Raw genomic sequence first — 20,377 nt, 5'->3', positions numbered from 1 at the left:
ATCTGCCTTTGCAGTAGCCAAGGATGTGCCTGTTTCCTTGAGCCTGAAGACCATTAATCCCCAGCAGGAAGAGACGTGAAAATGAGGGACTGCTGCTGCCTGGCTGTCTCTTGTGTCAGAATGTGAGCCACCCTCGAGGCAAGGCTGTGTGGTATTTTTCCTCTCTGTCCTTAGTGTCTCTTACAGCGTTCAGCATGGTAGGAGTTTGGTGAACGTTTGCAGAGTTATTGTAAGGTGGCAGCTCTGGGTGGGTGAATGTGGGAGGGAGGATGAACGAGTCTGGGTAGAGATGGATGGACTGGTCAGGATATGGGGGAATGGGCTGGAGCAGGTTTAGGTGCAAGGTGCACGTGGTTATTATTCCGTTCCTATTGTTTACTTGAATTTGCTTGGCTAGAAAACCTGGGGTTGATGATACACTGAGGCTCTCATCCTGGTTTGTAATTTGTAATTATACACTAACATTTGTCTCTCCCCCTGTCTGCCTTTTTTTTTTTTTAACCATGATTTTATCCTGCACCCAGCACAGGGCCACACACATATTCAGTGTTTGGGAAAGCACTTGTTGGTTTCCTAATTGCCAGGCCTACAAAGCTATGGATCTATAACAAAGAAATAGACTGATAATACTCAGCACTTATAAAGCTTTTTGTAGATTACAGCCTCTTACCAAGAATTAGGTGTTATTATGCCCATTTTATGAAGAAGAAGACTGAGGCTGAAGAAGAGGTTCGGCCACATGCCCTCTGTCAGAGAGTTATTGACTAAAGAGAAACTGAGAGATTTAAACTCCAATCTCATCTGACCACAAAGTTCCAAGTCCCTCTGATATATCACAAACAAAGGGTAGGCCCTACCCTTGAGATCATATCAGTTATCTTGGAAAAGTAATAGAAATAAATAGAAAATTAACAATGAAGGATGTTAAAGGGCAGTTTAGGGGAAAATGCATGGGATTTCATAAGTCAGATTAGGTAGCAAATAGATTACAAAAACAGTAAGCATTTCAGTGCAGAGAGACAATACCGTATAATCGGACCTGATAGAGACAGGCTTGTGGAAAGAGGTGGAAATTTCATAGGTGAAGAGAAGGATAACAGCAAGCTTTGCAGGTAGAGGAGTTGATAATAGGTGAGTAAAGCAATTATTGTTTGCTTTCAGAGTTAAGAGCCCATTTTTTGGGAAACCTGGGGACCTCTGACCCATTTTTTGATAGAAACATGGGTACCAAACAACACTTTCCTTTTTTTTCTAAAAGCAAAACAACCCACTCACGTGTGATGAGGAATGGTGTGTGACACTGAACCCCTGGGTTGGGAAGACATTAGGATCAGGGGAGGACTGTGTTAAAGCAAAGGGTATGTGCTGCTCAAAAAGCCCTGTTGTTGCCATACATTTTTAATCATTAGCAACTAATTTCAATTAGAAAAATATTGTATAGATGTATATTGCCCGGCCCAACCTGAACACATGTTTGAGCTGGCTTTGTTTTTCATGTTTGTGACCGTGACCTCTCTGGAAGAAAGACAACAACTCGAAAAAAATGTCCAAAGTATTTTTCCCTTAAGCTTCTATGTAAGTGCTACTGTGTTCAGATTCCAAACCAAGCAGGAAGATGCCATTATATCATTTTGCTGACCATACATCCTAAAACAAAGACTGATTCAGCAGCTGGTCAAAATAGAAAGGATGTCTTCACAAAGAATAAATCTATTGATTATATTTTAGATTTTTTTTTTTTTTTTTTTTAGGGGAAGTCACTTTACCTTTTAGAATGGCAGATAGTTTAGGGGCTTGGCTGTTGACTGGCTTCCACCAGAACCCTGGGGTCTGTGACATTGGACAAAGTAGCTCAACACTATTGATCCACATTCTCCCCGAATACGGAATAGGGCTGAGAAATTGTGAGTGCTCCAAGGGCATTACTGAAAGAGAGATTGTTCCTGGAAATCTATGGTTAGGCAGCAATTACTTGGGGTGGTGGGGGGGAAGCGGGGGGGATTCTTAGCCCAGGGCATAGTTTGTCTATGGTCTCTGGTGCTATTCCCTGCTTTTTGCCTGGTTTGTCCTCTTTGGCAGTAGGTCCCACTACTCAACACCCTTTTCTAGATCATGATTAATCAGGTATGATGGCTCCTGTTTTCAAGAAGTTTAAAATTCTGTGGGGGGAGGAAAGAGAAACAGAATGTGGTAAGACAGGCCCATATAAGGATGGGGGAGGGATTACTGGGAGATTTCATTGAAGACATTGGTGGATGAATTGGACGTTTGATAACCAATGGTTTTTGGGGCCTGCAGAGATGGGGGCAGGGGACAGAGTTGGCAAGGGTGTTCTTGAGGCATTTCAACGTAGGTAAAAGGATAGAGGTGACAAAGTGTGCAAAGAACATCCCCCTCTTGAGAATCAGGTCCTTAAAAACCTATCAGGCAGGAGAAGTCCATGTTGATGAGCTGAAAATTTAAGGGGAGACAGGGACAGGGGAAATCTAGGTGGTAAGCAAACTGTCTAATGAATATTTATGCTTATCAAAAGTGAAAAGAGAAAACGGGGCATTGTGAGTGACATTTTCCCCACCTTCTGTTGGTAATAGAGGGTGTGCCACAGTGAACTTCTAGTTCTTGCTATATTCTAGGAGATCACGCCTCTGCTGAAATGCTCATAAGTGGTTTTGCTTCTTAGAGTCAATGCACAATTCCCCTACAAATAAATGGGTATTTCCTTTCCCGGTGTCAGGCTGTCTGTCCAAAGTTTCAATGCTGTTCAGATGTTTTGACTGCGAGCTTGACCGCTGACTCCTGGATCTTCCTGTGGCTCAAGGGTAAAGTGGATGAATCTGGGATAAACCTTACTTAACTTGTGTGGCAGAACTGATTAGGAAGTTCTCAGATGTCTCACCCCAACGCGTAGCGTATTCAGCTTCTTGCCAAAGCATATGTTGTCAATTCCAGGTTTTCATTTCTTTGGCTTCCTGTAGCTTTCAAAAGCTTCTCTGCGAAAACCGCTTCCCCTGCCTGCCATCTGCCTTACAACTTCCCTCCCCCACTTTACAAAATCTGTGTCTAAGCCCCAGTTTCTTGTATTTTCTAATTATCTGTACCAGGAATGACCTGTTGGCTCTCAAATGTGTATTTGGAAGTAGAACTTTGCTTATTGGAAATTCTTGGTTGGGGTAAATTTCCCGGGGCTGAGATTAGATATGTTGTTGGTCACAGGAAGATGGATAGTGATTGACAGATTAGAAATTCAAATTGGGTCCAGTCTATTTGCACTTGAATGTCACATATATACCTAGTGGTAGGGGTGATAATGGATATTCAGAGTTTTCTGGCATAGAGGAAAAAAAAAAACTAAAAGAACTCAATTAAAGCAAAATTTAAACCAACTCAAGGAAAGGTATTTATGTGACTCATACATTTGGGAATTCAGGCATGGCTGGATCCAGGGACTTCAGTGATACTACCAGCATTCTTAACTTGATACCTCATTGTCTTGATTTCTTTCTTTGGTGACCCTAGAGAAAAAGAAGATGATCACTAATATCTCTGTCCTCATATTCTTTTCACACTGTCCCTCACACAGAAGTCTTCTTTCTTCCAGTGTCCTTATCTCAGTCTCAGGGAAGGACCCTGATTGATCTAATTTGATCCAATCAGTATGTCCAGTGATACAGCATACTCTGGCCAGGATAGTTCCCCGGGCCCACGCTTCCCTATCCAAAGAAGCAAATTTGAGAGCAAAAAATATACTGGGCAATGAGAAACAGTAACTGCCCCAGTCTTCTCACCTGGCTGAAGGACTTCAGTTTTATTTGCTGAACAGTGGAATGAATGCAGAGTGTTTCAGGCACTGTTTGAGAATCCTGAGACCCTTTATATAAGAGTCAGAAAATATCATTATCCAAAATAAAGCTTTTGGATAATGTGAAACATTCCCTCAATTGTGCGTTTCTAATCTCGCTTCAATTCTGTACCATCTTTCTTATTCAAGGATTACTGCTTCTGATCTACAGCTGCCGCACAAATGCCAGAGAGAGTGGATATAGTGGTGACAGACATGACCTCTGGCTCCCACCATCCCTACGACCCTACAGTTCTCTCACTTTTTGCACTGCTAACCCTGAGACAACTCAGGTGTCACCTTGAGAACGAGAGATGCTGTATTCTTCTTCTCCCAGAGTATTTGCACTATTCTTTTTTAAACATACAATTTTAGAGAATAAGACATTCAATAAATCAATCCTCAATAAAATTTCAAACAGTAAATATATCCATATTATCACTCCTGGATCAAGAGAGAGAATATTACCATTCCCTTGGAGATGCTCCCTCCTAGTAACTACACCCTCTCCTTCCCCAGTGGTAACTATTAACCTCATTTCTAATACCATGGTGTTCCAACTTCTTGGGAGTATTCCAGATATATATGGAATTATAATATATATATATATTATATATATATAAAATTATATGTATGTAATTTCATATATAAAAATATATAAAATTATATATATAAACATATATAAATATATAATATATATAAATATATAAAAATATAAAAAATAAGTATAAAATAAATATATATTTATATATAAAATTATATATAACTATATAAAATATATAAAAATATAAAAAATAAGCCTTTTTGAGGCTTTTTGCACACAATATTGTTTGAGAGGGTCCTCCATGTTACTAGCAGAACTAGTTTTTGTTGTTATATAGCAAAACCCACTTTGTGATATTTTATAGATTGTTTATCTGCTGTTTGTTGATGGGCATTTGGGACATTTCCAGTTTGGGGCTACTGAATAATGAATAATGAATAATGAATAATGAATAATGCTGCTCTTCACTGTTTTGTGTGTGTTTTTTGGTGTACATATGAAATATTTCTGTTTGGTATACGCCTAAGACTGTATTGCTGGGACGTGGGGTACATACATCCAACTTAGTAAGTTTTTACAAGGAGTTTTCCTAGGTGGTTGTACCAGCTTCTATTCCTGCCATCGGTTTATGAGTGTTTCAGTTTCTCTACATACTTGTCAACACTTGGGATTGTCAGACTTTTTAATTTAGACATTATGGTGGGTGCATTGTGGGGTCTTATTGTGGTTTCAGTTTTCTCTGGTGACTAATGGTGTTGTGTCTTTCTAATATTTTTCGGGTCACTTTTTTTTTTAATCTTTGTAGGTTTTTTTTTTTTTAATCTTTGTAGTTTCTGTTCCAGTTTATTGCCTATTTTAAAACTGGTTTGTCTTTTTCTTATTTATTTATAATTTTTTAAAAACAAATCTGAATCCAAATATTTTCCCCACTTATATGTATTTAAAATATCATTTACTATTCTGTGGCTTGCCGTATGACTCTATTTGATGAATAAGAGATCTTGCTTTAAGTGTAATCCAAGTTGTTAATCTCTTCCTTTATGGTTATTGTTTTCGTGACTGCTGAAGAAATGTTTGCCTACCCTCAGACCATGAAGTTATTTTCCCATTTTGATTTGTAGAAACCCTATTGTTTTGACTTTTATCTGTAGGTAAAAGATCTACCTGAGGTTGATTTTTTGCCTATGACATGAAAAAGAGACCCATTTTGTTTTCCATATGTATATCTAGTTAACTTCCTATGCTACTTATTGAAAAGTCTCTTCCACAGCTCTGACATGTCACTTTCAGTATAAATCAGGTGATCATTTATACATAGGTCTCTATCTACTTTCTAGCCCCTTCTGTTGTTCTATTTGGCATTCTTATTCTCATACCACACTGTCTTAATATAGCTTAATAAGAAGTCTATATCTGATTGCATATGTCCAGTTTTGCTCTTATTTAAGAATAGCTTGGTTATTCTTACACCTTTGCATTACAGTATAAATTTTAAAATCCTCCTTTGATGAGATTTTGATTGGGACAACATTAAATCTCTAGCCTAATTTAGGAGTAAACTAATGTCTTTAAAATGTTGACTCTTTCAGTCCATTAATATTGTATCCCTTCATTTATTTAAATCTTTCATCTCTGTTATTGTTTTGTTTCTTTCCATGTGGTAAAGGTATGGCACATCTTTCTTCAGATATATTCCTAGTATTTGACATCAGTTGATGCTATTATAAATGATAGCATTTTTCAACATGTTTTCTGATTATTAGTCTATGGGTATACAAAAATACAGTTGATTTTTGTTTATTGACATTGAATCCAGTGACTTTCCTTATTCCCTTATTAATTCAAAGAGTTCTGTGTAGATTACTATGGAATTTCCATGTGCACAATCAAACTAACTTCTTCCTTTGCAATCTTCCTTTGCTTCCTTTCATTTCTTTCTCTTGCCTGTTGTGCTGGCTTAGACTTCTACTATAACAGAGAATAGAAGTGGTCATAGCAGGCAGCCTTGTCTCATTCCTAAACTCAGTGGGAAAGTTTTCAAAGTGTGATTATTAAATATTATGGTTGCTATGTTTCATAAATACCCTTTATTAGGTTAAGCCAGTTCCTTGACATTCAAAATTGGCTAAGAGTATTTTCCTGAATAGATGCTGAATTTGACTAGATGCTTATAGAATAGTTGCATGGAATGTCTGGCCCATCTCGACACTCCCCCACTTCTCCGCTTTTTTTTTTTTGGATCTTGGTCTCACATGTCCTCATTGCCTCGGGAGCTTTCCTTTTTCAAATTTTATCTGGCTTTCCTAGTTCTTGAGGGTCATTCTATAATAAGGTAGACTCTCCTTGTAGGAACTAGTACACGCTAATTGAACTTTTTTTTGTCTTCATCAAATACAAGTAAAAGTATAAGAAACCTTCAGAAACCTGTTCAATTGTTATTTTTTTGACCTATTTTGCTTCTGCTTGATGAGCTTCCTGAATAGATTTTGTTGTTTATTTGTTAAATCTTGCTATCTCCAGAAGATGAAAAGCTTATTACTGCTGCTCCAAATGCAGGCATAGTAGGGAGTCATAGAAAAGAAGTACTTTCTATATGGATTAAAAGAGATATTTAGGGCACCTGGGTGGCTCAGTGTGTTAAGCTTCTGCCTTCAGCTGGGGTCATGATCTTAGGCTCCTGGGATCGAGCCCCAAATCAGGCTGTCTGCTCAGTAGGGAGCCTGCTTCCCCCACCTCTCTGCCTGCCTCTCTGCCTACTTGTGATCTCTGTCTCTGTCAAATAAATAAATCTTCAAAAAAAAGAGAGATATTTAAATGCCTAGTTTGAGGGTAAAAGATAATGACTTTACCAGTTCTAAAAAAGAAGAAGAGGAAGAGGAAGAGGAAGAAGAAGAAGAAGAAGAAGAAGAAAAACCAACAAAATCTCAAGGAATATAACTGACATTCTTTAAAAAAAAAAAAGCCAATAGGAGTGCCTTTCTTCTTCGGTCCCCTGGGAACACACCCTCCTCTTTATTTCTTAGTCATCCCCTTCTTGTGTATAAAAATTGGCAAAGCTTCTCTGTCACTCCTACTTCTTCCCTGGCAGGGATATAATCATTATCATGTGAAATCAGAGAATAACAAGAGTTGCTTCTGCAGTCCCTACAGTCAGTAGTATTAGACACTATGATCTTAGATCTCATACTAATAAAATATAAGTCCTCTCACGTGGGAGGAAAGACATTTGGAACCTGAAGACCTACATTTTCATGCTGGCTCTATTACTAACCAGCCAGATGACATTAGAATATAATTTGATCTCTCAGACTTTGGGTTCATCCTCTGAAAAATTAGATGGTTGGGCTTGTTCAGGGAATAGAAGATTTTTTATGAAAAGGATCAGATAGTAAATACTTTGAGCTTTGTGGGCCATATGGTCTCTCTTGCAGCACCTCGACTCTGCTGTTGTAGTGCAAAAGCAGCACAGACGATAAGTAAACACAAGTGTTTATTTATAAAACTTTATTTATGGACACAGGAATTTGATTTTTGTACAATTTTCATGTGTCACAGAGTATTCTTCTTATAACTTTTTGCAAACTTCTAAAAATGTAAAAATTAGCCTTAGCCCACAGACCATACAAAAATAGGCTAGATTTGTTCTCTCAGCCTCAGTGTGCCAACCTTTGAACTAGTTGGTTACAAAGGGCTATCCCAGAGCTCTGTGTTATACCTTGATATGCTAATCTCTCTTTTTTTTTAAAGATTTTTAATTTATTTTGAGAGAGTGGTGGGAGGAGGGGCAGAGGGAGAGAGAAACTTAAGCAGACTTACCGCTGAGCGAGGAGCCCAATGAGGGGCTTGATCTCACCACCCTGAGGTCATGACCTGGAGCCGAAATCAAGAGCCAGACACTCACCGACTGTACCACTCAGTCGCCCCTGATATGCTGATCTTTAAAAAAAATTTTTTTTTCTGTCCCATGAACATTGTTCAAGAGAGTCTATTCCTTTCTCCTAAGTCAATTAAAAATAAAAAAAAAAAATTAAAGGATTTTAGTTTCCCTTTATTTCTTCCCTGATGCTTGCTCTTTATTTGTGTAGACCCAAGTTTCTGACCTATGTAATTCCCTCCGCCTGAAGAACTTCTAGCATTTCCTGAAGGGCAGATCTACTAGAGATAAACTTAGTCATTATTTATTTGTCTGAGAAGATTTATCTTTTCCTTCATTTTGAAGAAGAATCTCACTAGATGCAGAATTTTAATTTGGTGTTTTTTTCTTTCACAATTTAACAATTTCACTCCACTGTCTTGCTCTTGCATGGTTTCTGATCAGAAGCTACCTGTGATTCTTATGCTTCTTTCTTTTAAGGTAAAGGTTTTGCTTTGTGGTGTCTTTCAAGATCTTCTCTCTGTCTTTGATTTTCTGCAATTTAAATATGATATACCTAGGCTTTTAAAAATTTTTTTAAATTTTTATTTTTTTAGCTGGGCCCAAGGTCTGCTACTTTTTAATGTTTTTAATACACAGTGTTAATATTAGTTTCAGGTATACAATATAGTGATTCAACAATTCTATACATTACATTGTGTTCACCATAAGTGTACTTTTCATTCCCTTCATCTATTTTACCCATCCTCCCCCCAACCCCCCTCCCAGGCAACCACCAGTTGTTTCCAATATTTAAGAGTTTTTTTGGTCTTATTTTAAGTTTGTTTGATAAATTCCACATATGAGTGAAATCATATGGTATTTGTCTTTCTCTTATTTCACTTGGCATTAGACTTTTCAGATCCATCCATGTTGTTGCAAAATGGGAAATTTTTATTTTTTATGGTTTAGTAATATTCCATTGTATATGTGTGTGTGTGTGTGTGTGTGTGTGTGTGTGTGTATAATATCATATCTTGTTTTGGGGGTTGTATTTTTAAAAAAATTTATAGTGATTGGTGTTATATGATCTTTCTTGATTTGTGGTTTGGTGTATATCATTAACTTTGGAATGTTTTCAGTTATTATTCCCTCAGATATTTCTACTCCTTTCTCTTTCTTCTCCTGGTATTCCAATTACACCTATGTTATACCTTTGGATATTGTGCCATAGTTCTTGGATGTTCTGTCTCTGTTCTTAGAAATTTCTTTTTCTCTCTTTTTTTCAGTTTGAGAAGGTTCTGTTGACCTTCAGGCTCACTGATTTGCTCCTTGACCATTTTGAGTCTATCAATGAGCTCTTGGAAGGCATTCTTCATTTGTTAACAGTGTTTTTGAATTTTAACATTTACTTTTTTGAGGGTTTTTAAGAGTTTCTATTCCTCCACTTTCATTACTGTCTACTTTTTCTATTAGAGCCTGTTACATATTTAATCATAGTTATTTAAAATTTCTTGTCTGATAATTTCAACATCTCTGTCCTGAGTCTGGTTCTGATGATTGCTTGTCCTTTCAGACTGTGTTTTTTCTTGTCTTATATATGCCTTATAATTTTCTGTCAAAAGCCAAACATGGTGTATCCAGTAATGAGATTTAAGGTAACTAGACATTTAGTGTGAGGTTTTATTTATCTTGGCCAAGAGTTGAGCTGTGTTTAATATTTGCTTTAGCTGTATGTGCTAGAAACTTCAAATTCCACTTGTGTTCTTGTTTCTGTCTCCTCTATTGACTTTAGGTTTCTCTGAGAAGTCCTCAGAGAGTTTGTGTCTTACAGATGTTTGAGCTATAATCCTCTATTATCATACTGAAGCCCCAGGAAATTCTATCATGTTCCAATGAAGAGCATGAGTGGAGTGACTTCCCTTTAGGAAATATGACAATACTTCCTCTACTCTAAGAGGAGGAAAGTCAAAGAACATGGTGGTTTAGGTGAGGGTGCCTCAAGATGAGAGATTTGCCTTCTGCTGACTTCTGTTTCTTCAGTGAATTTTGAAGTGAGCCTCTCACACACTGAGACTGTGTGTGAAGATTGAACAAAAAGAAGATATGAGATAGCCAATCAGATAAGGAGACAGCAACTTTGGTGGGAAAACATCTTAGATTTGACAGGCAGTGTTGACTAATTTAAGGTTTGGGCTTACGCATTTAAAATGCAGCCAGGTCAGTCTGGTTATGTGATTTCTTCCTCACTCCCATCACAAAGAGTATACCTGCTTGGGTGTGAGCTTGGATATTGAGATATTATGTGGATATTGTATGGTGGATGTTCTGGTTCCATTGGTGTCAGTTGTGCCTGGAAATCTGCCACGGAAGGGGCATATCGAGGCAGTTGAGGATATTTGCAAGGGTATGACTGAGTGGTTAAGATGATGGGCCCACTGAGAGAAGGACGTGAAGGCAGAGTGAGGAGTAGTAGTAATGGAGGGTAAAAATTCCTGAGTTTCATGGACTGAAATGTCTAAATAAATTTGAAAAATGTGTGCAGTGAATGTATAGTAAGTGAGTTGGAAAGAACTGGTAAGTGAACTGGAATCTGAGGTGGCATGGCCACCTTTGATGATGGGTTCAGTATGTGGCCATGTGAGTCAGTGGCGAGGCAGAGGGGTAGAGGAAAAGGGTTCAGGTGGGAAAATAAAAGGATGAAAGAACCAGCCTTCAAGAGAGGTCTTTGATGTTCAAGTCATCAAGGTTGATGAAGGAGTGAAGGATGAAGGAAACCTCAAAGAACCGAAAGTGGGAGTCCTCAGGAAATGGAAAGGCTTCAGGGAAGGGAGGCAGGAAACAGTAGTGAGGATGGATGGAAAGTGGCATAGCTAGATGGTCTGAGCATCACAAGAGCAGGAATTTGTGTAGGAAGACAGGAGAGAAATTGAAGCTGCAATGGGGAGTCAGGAGGATGGTCATCTTACTTTCTGGTTTGAGATATGTGGGGTGAGAACAGCTGGGCTCCCAGAGAGGGGAGTGTTTTTGGGGGAAGCCAGGTTTCCATGAAGGTTACTGAAGGTCAAAATTCAGAGAGAAATTGTAAGGCCATAGGAGGCAAACTGTTAATAGAAGAAGAGTTCAAAAGGCAGGGAGAATAGATAGGGAGGTGGCAGGGTCTGGGGGTGTCCAGAGCAGTGTGGGGCTAAGAGCACTGGTGAGAAAGGATGCCTGGGAGGACCTGAACTTTCAGCAGTAATAGAACAGTGAGCCACATCATATGGCCAACCCATCCCGTTATGTGAAAAACATCCGGTTTCTCCCAGTTTAACTTCTTTAGGACTTTTGTTTAATATGAAGAATGCAAAAATGTTTATCTTTATAAGCAGCATTTAATAAAAATTAGTTTGGTTAGGCTGTAAGGCAGCTGTGGCAACTTAAGTGCCTTGTATTTATGTATGTCTTAAGGTGGAGTTGGCATGGGGAAGTCAACTTCACCAATCTGCTAGGAAATGGAAGGCAGGAAGCACACATCTGTTGAGGACCCACTATGTGCCAGTTGTACAATGTACCAGAAGTACCTACTTGCTAAGTACTTTATATGTAGTATAGAGGTGCTAACTACTTTATATTTAAGTATATACTTGAATTTTATATTTTATATGTATATATATAAATTTTGTATATTATATATATATATTATATTTACAAAATTTTGTTTTGTTTTGAATACTTTATATAGGTGATGTCACTAGAGGCCAAGACTGACGAGTTGGAAAGTATGCAGGTATTGGAGTTAGTCCTGGGTTTGGATTTTAGTTTCTTGGTTGACAAGCTACTTTAATTTGGCAAGTTGCCTATGTTCTTGGGCCTCAGTTTTTTCATCAGTAGACCGGAAATAGTAACAGCCTCCTGTTGGAGTCGCTGTGACACCTTTCCTGGGCAATTCTGAGAAGCAGACAAGGCTCTGAATGCCTGATACCGGTGATTGGTATTTGTTCCATTTTATAGATGAGGAAACCAAGGTTCAGAGAGACTAAGTAAGTATAGTGCTAAGTTGTTCATGATCACATGCTGTGGCCAGGATTGAGAGCTTGTTCTTTGACTCCAGGACCCTTGCTTTTTTCAGCACAGAGAGTCTTTGCCCAAACACAAGGGAAGGTGAAGGAGCTTCACCCCACATGGTTTCCCAGACAGTAGGTGGCGTGGCTGGGGTGGAGGGGTTAGGTGAAGGGAAGGCGGGCTCGTGGAATCTAGATCAGTGGTTCCCAGACCCAACTGGGCTTCCACATCACCTGGGGACTGTTCAACTTATAAATCTCCAGAGGCTACCCTAGGCCTACCAGATTGGAATTTCTGGATCAGGGGACCCAGGGACATGTATCTTTAGAGTCAAGCCCAGGTGATTCTGTGGCTACTAGTCTGGGTCAAGTCCTGGGCCAGCGTTTGGGTCCCACCGAATGCTAACTGATGTCCTGAAATGACCAAGTGATTATATCCCAGTAGATGCCTGGGTGCCTGGCATGGCCACCAAAATTGGCCCCTAGGACCTGAGCTCCAGCACCTTGCTTTAGGATTTTTGGTGTAGGACCTGAAGCTGATTCTTCCTCTTCCACTGAGCATCTGGACTTTGAGTCCGTCTATGTAGGAAATGTCACGCTGGCAGACCTCTAACCAGAAAGAGTTATTTGTTCTTCAGAGCCGTTGTTCTGTCTTCTTCCCCTGGACGTTCCTGCCCACTCAGTCAGATTAGAGCTATATAAACAAGCTTGTACTACTGAGCTAGCACACATCTTGTAAATCTTTTTTCCTGAAGTGCTTAACATTGCTGATGTCAGAAAAAAAAAAATCCATTGGGTCTTAATGGGCTGAGGCAAACAATGTGCAGTTGATACAATATGGAGGAGAGGAAATAACATCAACAGAAATTCTTATTTGGCAGCCAAATATTCAGGCTACATTACAGTCAGGCTTTGTTTACCTCTCCTGCAAGATACTTCCCTGAATGGGGTTTTGAGAGCTAGACACAAAGAGGGGCAGGCGCGACGTGTAAGGCTTCTAGCTGCATGGGACAACGATCTCAGTGGCATTGGAGGGTCGCTGCAGTGGTCCGTCTCTCAGTTGTGAGTCAGGATCACCAGAGAAGCTTGTTAAACAGCTGATGGCTTCATCTCTGAATCCCCGAGGTGGGCGAAGTGTTTCTCCAACAGTTTTGATGCTGGTGGCCTGGGATTTCATGAAACCAGACTGCTGGTCAGTGGCTACATTCATTCTGCACTGGGGAATTTGCATGCCTTATTTTATTTCCTCTTCAAAAGCAACTCTGCAAAGTAGGGGGCTCGCATCTTTCAGGTGAAGAGCTGGAAGTTGGGGGTGTGGGGAGGTAGTCAGTTGCCAGAGACTACCCAGCAGTCTTGGTGTAGCCAGAGCTGAGATGCTATTTCTGATCTGACTTCAGAGCCCCTTCCTTTTCTACATTCTTGAGGTCCTTCTCCCTGCTAGGCTCAGCATTGTTATCTGCTGGACCCTAGGCTTCGCTTGCTCTGGAGAGGCTGGCATTACAAAGGAAAACAGTTGGCATTTGTTGTAACTGCAAGCTACAAACACAACAGAAGTTTGGAGTAAATTACAGTCCTGATTTGCAGAAGATTTACTAATCAGAGTTTGAGTCATAGACACTCCATTGTTCTGTTATTCACAGGGTCTCTCCTCACTATACTTTCCATCCTCCCACATATTCCTTCTTATCTAAATTGTTCATGGATGGAGCACCTGGGTGGCTCAGTCGGTTAAGTGTCCAGCTCTCGATTTCGGCTCGGGTCATGATCTCAGGGTTGTGAGATCCAGCTCCATGTCAAGCTCCATGCTGGGTGTGCAGCCTGCTTAAAATTCTCTCTCTCCCCCTGCCCCTCCCCACCCCCCGCTTGTGCCTGTGTGCTCTCTCTCTCTCCGATAAATAAGTAAATAATACCTCGTGGATTCCTGAGTTCAGGGCTGACTCAGACCAATAAACCCTGTGGAAAAGTGTGATTCTGCACATAACTCTTTGTCAATAAAGAGCCTTCTTTGTGGGGCAGTTTTAAAGGCTTGTTATCCAGATGAATGTTCCAGAAGGAGTAAACCGCATCTTGGTAGAATCTCATCAGTTTCATCATTCACTCAAAAATATTTGAGTTTCTATGATATGCCATGCCCTGTCCAAGGTGCTGGGGAGAGAGGGGCGAACCCCACCAACAAAGACCACCCAAGCAGAACTGTCTTGAGTAGAGATCCATGATAAATGAGTAAACAAAGAGAGGTGTGAAGCTCTGTTATTTCTCACCCCACATTTGACTGTTCCGCTCAGTCTTGAGATCAGATTGTCTTCATGGTTTTTTTTCTCTTGGGTGCCTCCTGCTTCTGGGGGCTCCAGAGGGCCATGCTTATATTTTCCCCTTGGCTGGAATGGCCTCTTCTGCCTCCCCCAGACTCCTATTGATCCTTCTGATCTCAGTTGCCGGGTTATGCCTTGTGCCAGCATAACTAAACACCCACACAGTACAATGTCCTGCTTCTGTGGACATGTCTGTCCCCGCCCCGCTCCTGGACTCTGCATACTTTAATGAGAGCATCTGTGTCTGATTTATCTTTGTATCTCCAGGGCCTAGCATGCAGCCTTGTGCACGGATGCTCAGTGTGTTTGCTCCAAGAAATGTGGAATCCCACTGCAGCTGGGGGTGGGGGGTGGCATTACAGAAATTGCTTTAAGGGGAGGGATGCGGAGTCTGGGAGGGGATGCTTTGCTCCAGCAGTTCTGTGGACAGTTCTAGGACAAGTCCAGCATGAGCCCTGCCATGACTGGAGGACATGGGCTAGGATATAGGCAGTGATGATTGAAGTGAGGTGGTATGGAACATTCTGAGGAGTGTTTATAGGAAAGTTGGAAATGAGAAGTTCTGAGGCTCTAGGGCGGAACTGGAAGGAATAGTGAAGATGCAGGCTTTTGTAGCTGTTGTCCAGCTGGGGTCCAGAGGGGCTGTGGCTTGACCTGGTTGTGACAGCTACTTAATTACAGATCAGGTCGGGGAACGAGCCCACCCAGTTCACAAGGCTTTCCACTGTACTGGGACTCTGGTGACAGATAGGGAAGCAAAGGCACAGAGAGGTGAACTAAGCTGCCCCAGATCACACTGCTTGTAAGTGGGGGAGCCGAAATTTGGATGTGTGATGATGACAGACAGCAGCGTGTGAGCACTGAGCTACCTGTCTCTTCTTGGGACTTTAAAACTCAAGCTCTTAATACGTTCTCAGTTCTCCCCTTTGTTAGCTGTAAGCCGCGATAGGAAAAGAATATCATTAACATGTTTTCTTTCTGTTGAAGTGTAGTTGTGTGTTTTCAGAAAAACACTGATGTTTTTCAAATATTAAAATAAAAGGCCCTGAATTACTTACTGTGTGCAAACACAAGAAGTATGTGGAGATATCGTGAAAAAGTTTTTGGGTTTTCGCTATCGTGAAATTTAAAATACTCCGGTTTCATTTCTGTTATACCCAACTTAAAAATAAATATTTCATCCTTCGTAATGAATGAGAATCTAGCCCTTTACTGTCATGAACCCTAACTTCATAGTCAATGAATATAATTATAACCTCCTTACCTGTATGGGTTTTACATCCCATTTCTCTAACATCTGTTGACACTTGGGCTGGAAAGTGGTTAGATCACTATTTTAGAAACGATTCTTTCTAGACACAGAAAAGTTAAATGACATTGAGTTTCAAAATGAGCTGCTAGAGGAACCAAAAATAAAAACTTTTCTACTACATACAAGACTCACTGAAATTCCTGCCATGGAGACTGTCTGCCATCAGTTGGTGGTCTCAAGTCCCAGTCCTGGAACCTCAGCCCTGTTGTAACACCAGAAATGTTTCTGTAGGAGGCGGGGGCAGCCAGGGAAAGGCAAAGGCAGGGCTGACAGGATTGTTTCTAGGTCATTCCCAACCTTGCTGTTACAGCACAGTTTTCCAGGTGGGAGATAATATGCTCATTAAAGTCTGAGTGTTCATTTACAAACAAAGCCAGAAACCCAAAATGGCTCTATTACATAGATAAATGAGCACACATAAATGGACTCAATTTTTGTTTTTCATGCTCTGTCATATTCTGTATTCAGGCAAAGGAATAGGCAAATAAGTAGCTGTTTAAAAATATACCAGTGTATTGTTCATTTACTTTAAAAGCCACTGATTGGAATTAATAATCAGCATTTCCATGTAGTACTATATTCATGGAAACACTGACATTACGGTGCGTGGAGATAAGAGAATGATGTTCTTTATCTCTTTGTGTAATCTAACTTTTATAATGCTTCTTAATTCACAAATGATGAAGAAAGCAAGCAACAAACGGGATACTTACTAAGGGCATTTAAATTCCTGGCACAAATGACAAATTCCTGTCTCTTGTCCATCTTCCACCCAGATTTGTTTTTATGGAATGACCTTTGGTACCAACTTATTTTACAATAAAATATTTCCTGAGTTTTTATTTTGAATTGAAATGGCCTTTTCTGTCAAGTGTGGTATTTATAAAGGTTTTTTTTTTTTTTTTTTTTTTTTTATGAAAAGCCTATGAATTTTGTGCAAATAACCCAGAAAGGCTCTTAGCTTAGTGATAACATTTGTATAGGACTTTTATGGCTTTATATGATACATTTACACTCAGTTTATTGGACTCTTACTTGTAAGTACTCCATGGAATTCACATTTTACTGATGAGAACAATGTAGAGGAAGGTGCCTTAGCATGGTTCTGGGTACCCAGCAGTATGTTTTGTTTTAAAAGGAAGTTAACAAAGAGAACCCAATAGGTTGTTTAACTTGTGTGAAGTAGCACAGCAAATATAGTGTGAGACCAAGAACTGAACTTCTTTTCTCAAAAATTCCATATGCTGTCATTATTTCACTGATATCTTTTCAGGCTTTTTAAAAAGGTCAAATTAAAAATATTCATTTTACTTAATTGAGGTAAAATTCACATAACGTGAAATTAATTACTTGAAAGCATACATTTCAGTGGCATTTAACACATCCAGAATGTTCTGTATCCATCACTCCTATCCAGTTCAAACATGTTTTCGTTATCCCAGAGGAGACCCCATATCCGTTAAGCAATAACCCCATTCTGCCCTCGGCCCAGCTGCTGGTAGTTACTGATTTGCTTCCCATCTCTCTAGCTTTACCTCTTCTAGATATTTCATGTAAATGGAATCATACAATATGTGACTATCCGAGTCTGTTCGGGCTGCTATAACAGAATATCATAGATTGGCTGGGTTATAAACAACAGAAATTTCTCATATTTCTGGAGGCTGGGAAGTCCAAGATCAAGGCTCAAGCAGATGTGGTGTCTGGTTCTTGGATGTCTGTATTCTCACTGTGTTCTCACATGGGAGCTCCCCGGGGTCTCTTTTACAAGGGCACTAATCACTTCCCAAAGTCTGTACCTCCTGACACCATCACACTAGGGGTTAGAATTTTAACATGTGAATTTTGGTGGGGACATAAACATTCAGTCCATTACAGTGATCTTTGTGTCTGGCTTCTTTAATAAAGCGTAATGTTTTTAAGATAAATCTATGTTGTAGGGTGTATCAATACTTTATGATTTTTCATGGGTGAATTTTATTCCGTTGTAGGGACAGACCATATTTGGTTTATCCATTGGTCAGTTGATGGACATTGAGTTTCCATGTCTTGTTGATTGCAAATAGTGCTGCCGTGAATGTTTGTGCTTGAGTATTTGTTTGAATACTTGTTTTCAGTTCTTTGGGGGTACAGTTGCATTTTTAGGTTATATGGTAATTCTATGTTTCAACTTTTGAGGCACCACTAAACTATTTTTCAAAGAGACTGAACCATTTTACATTCTTACCAGCAAGGTACAGTGTTCAGATTTCTCCAAATCATTGTCAACACTTGTTATTTGAGGTTTGTCTTTTTTACTCTGACCATCCTAGGGGACATGAAGTGGTATTTCCTTGTGGTTTTGATTTACATTTAACTGATAAAATATTCAGATTTTATTGGATAGAATTAATCAGAAAGTGAGGTTTGGTAAGACAAAACCAACATCAAAATGGTTGGCTTCATCTATCTTCAGGAGATTATGTGGGACTGGCATAAGCCTTCCCCTAGGGTGCATGATTCTGGGCTGAAAATAGAGAACATGTTGCTTTGGGAGTAGAATAATATATTGGATATTGGATAACAAGACCCCAAATATCCCTTGAACATTTTTTTTTTAAAATACTGCTTAAATTAATGAGGAAAAATAAATTCATCATAATTTATTTTTGTATCACCTGCCAAAAGATACTTCTTTGCATTGTAGAGCTTTCTTTATATAATTTTGTCATGTCCTAATGGTCTATTTGTTTACTTTTGCAGCGTGAGTGAAGACATCCGGGATGGCTCAGGGATCTGGGGATCAAAAAGCAGTGGGAATTGCTGACCCAGAGGAGAGTTCTCCAAATATGATAGTCTACCGCAAAGTAAGGCCTCTCGTGAAAAGCTTGGGATGTCTCTGTGTGTGTGCGCGTGTAGGGTTGAGTGATGGTTGACAGCTTGACAAATGTTTTCTGCCTAAACTGCCTTGACTGATAAATGAATATAGTTTTCTTCTCACATTCTCTGATTTTCCAATTCTAAAATTCAAGCAACTTAGGTTTGTCATACTTGAAACATATGATTTGGTATTCTTTAAAGATTTTATTTTTAAGTAAACTCTACACCCAATGTGGGACTTGAACTTATAACCTGGAGATCAAGAGTGGCATTCTCTACAGACTGAGCCAGCCAGGTGCCCCCGATTTGGTTTTCTTTAAATGCAAAGACTGCCTAAGCAATGCAGAGGAATATATTCACCTTTGAGGTAAAAGCCTTTGTGTAACATTTATCAGTTGATTGTTTTTGAGCCCATAGTACGTACAAGATCTGGTCTAGATGCTGTGTGGGAGATACAGAGGTATGCATGTATTAAATGTTTGCCATTGGTAGGAGACATAAGATGTATGCAAATAAATGTAATAATCTTAGTGTTAATTTCCAAAAGAGAAGTGCAGATAGAGTGTTATATGAAATCAGAGGAACAGGTGATCACTTCCAGGCTCAGAGGCCAGGTGTGTGCTGGCAGAGGAGTGGGCTCTGAACTCCGTTGTAAAGGATGGGTAAGACCACTTTATGTGGAAAGCAGAAAGGAAGAACAACATTCCAGGTAGGGAGATGCGTTCAGCAAAGGGAAGGAGCTGAGGAAAGTGAGCAGGAACCAGAATCAGTGAGCTTGGGGGCAGAGGTGACTTACATGGAGTAATGGAGGTAAGGTTTTGGGAAGAGTCTGGATGGAGCCAGATTCGAGAACGGTGAATCATAGGCAATTTAATCATGAAAAACTTTTGTGCTAGGAGTTGTAAAATTAATATCTCTTTGGGATTATGAGTCTTGCCCCAGTGTGCCAGATGCATTATTATGATAGCAGATGTGAGGCTCTGGAGGTAGGGTATTGGTATTTCTGTCTCTGTGGGAATGGTAAGGAGGACACTAATCTAGCAGGGAAAATACCCCTCAGAATTGAGTGAGACTGAGCAAAGGGATTAAAGAGCCTGAATTAAAAAATGACTTGGAAACTGAATGAATATAGAATTAAGAGGGGAACAGAAAAGAAGACTGTGCTTTGACCTTGGGTTATAGAAAGACATTGACGCTATTAATTCAAATAGGGATGTTTGGAAGAATGTCTTAAAGGAAGGAACTATGGCACAGAAGTTTTATTTGTGCACATGTTGAATCTGAGGGAATGACTGCTTCCTATTAACACATCTTTTTAAGGCTTGCATATGTGTGAAAATTTAACCTAACTGTGTTACATATTAATAAGGAAAATGAGTTAATGTTCATTCATTTCACTAAATATTTGAGTTGTCTGCTGGGTTCCGTGTATTCTGTAAGACTGTATGTTTGATCTTTGCTAATCACATGGGCAAGATTGAACTAGATATTTCTGGATGATCAATATGGTGAATTTTTCTCTTTCATTATAAAGATAGAACTCAAACTAATCTTGCTTTGAGTCTCAAATTCGTTAATCCTTTGCTTTGTAAGAGAAGGCTTAGATAACCCTTCTC

At 39.6% G+C, this 20,377-nt stretch overlaps 1 protein-coding gene across 1 annotated transcript in view; it reads left to right on the top strand.

Moving 5' to 3' along the window:
- LOC111148541 (regulator of G protein signaling 6) overlaps positions 1-20,377 on the top strand; it is a 541,239-nt gene that overhangs the window by 5,198 nt on the left and 515,664 nt on the right. Inside the window, exon 2 of the mRNA XM_022505182.1 lies at positions 18,645-18,748. Within this exon, the coding sequence (XP_022360890.1) occupies positions 18,665-18,748 (84 nt within the window). The 5' untranslated portion in view covers positions 18,645-18,664. The remainder of the gene's footprint in view (positions 1-18,644; positions 18,749-20,377) is intronic.

This window comes from Enhydra lutris, unplaced genomic scaffold (assembly GCF_002288905.1).
Source record: "Enhydra lutris kenyoni isolate GAN:26980312 unplaced genomic scaffold, ASM228890v2 scaffoldscaffold20, whole genome shotgun sequence".
Lineage (NCBI taxonomy): Eukaryota > Metazoa > Chordata > Mammalia > Carnivora > Mustelidae > Enhydra > Enhydra lutris.
This window is presented reverse-complemented; position numbering and strand designations above follow the sequence as displayed.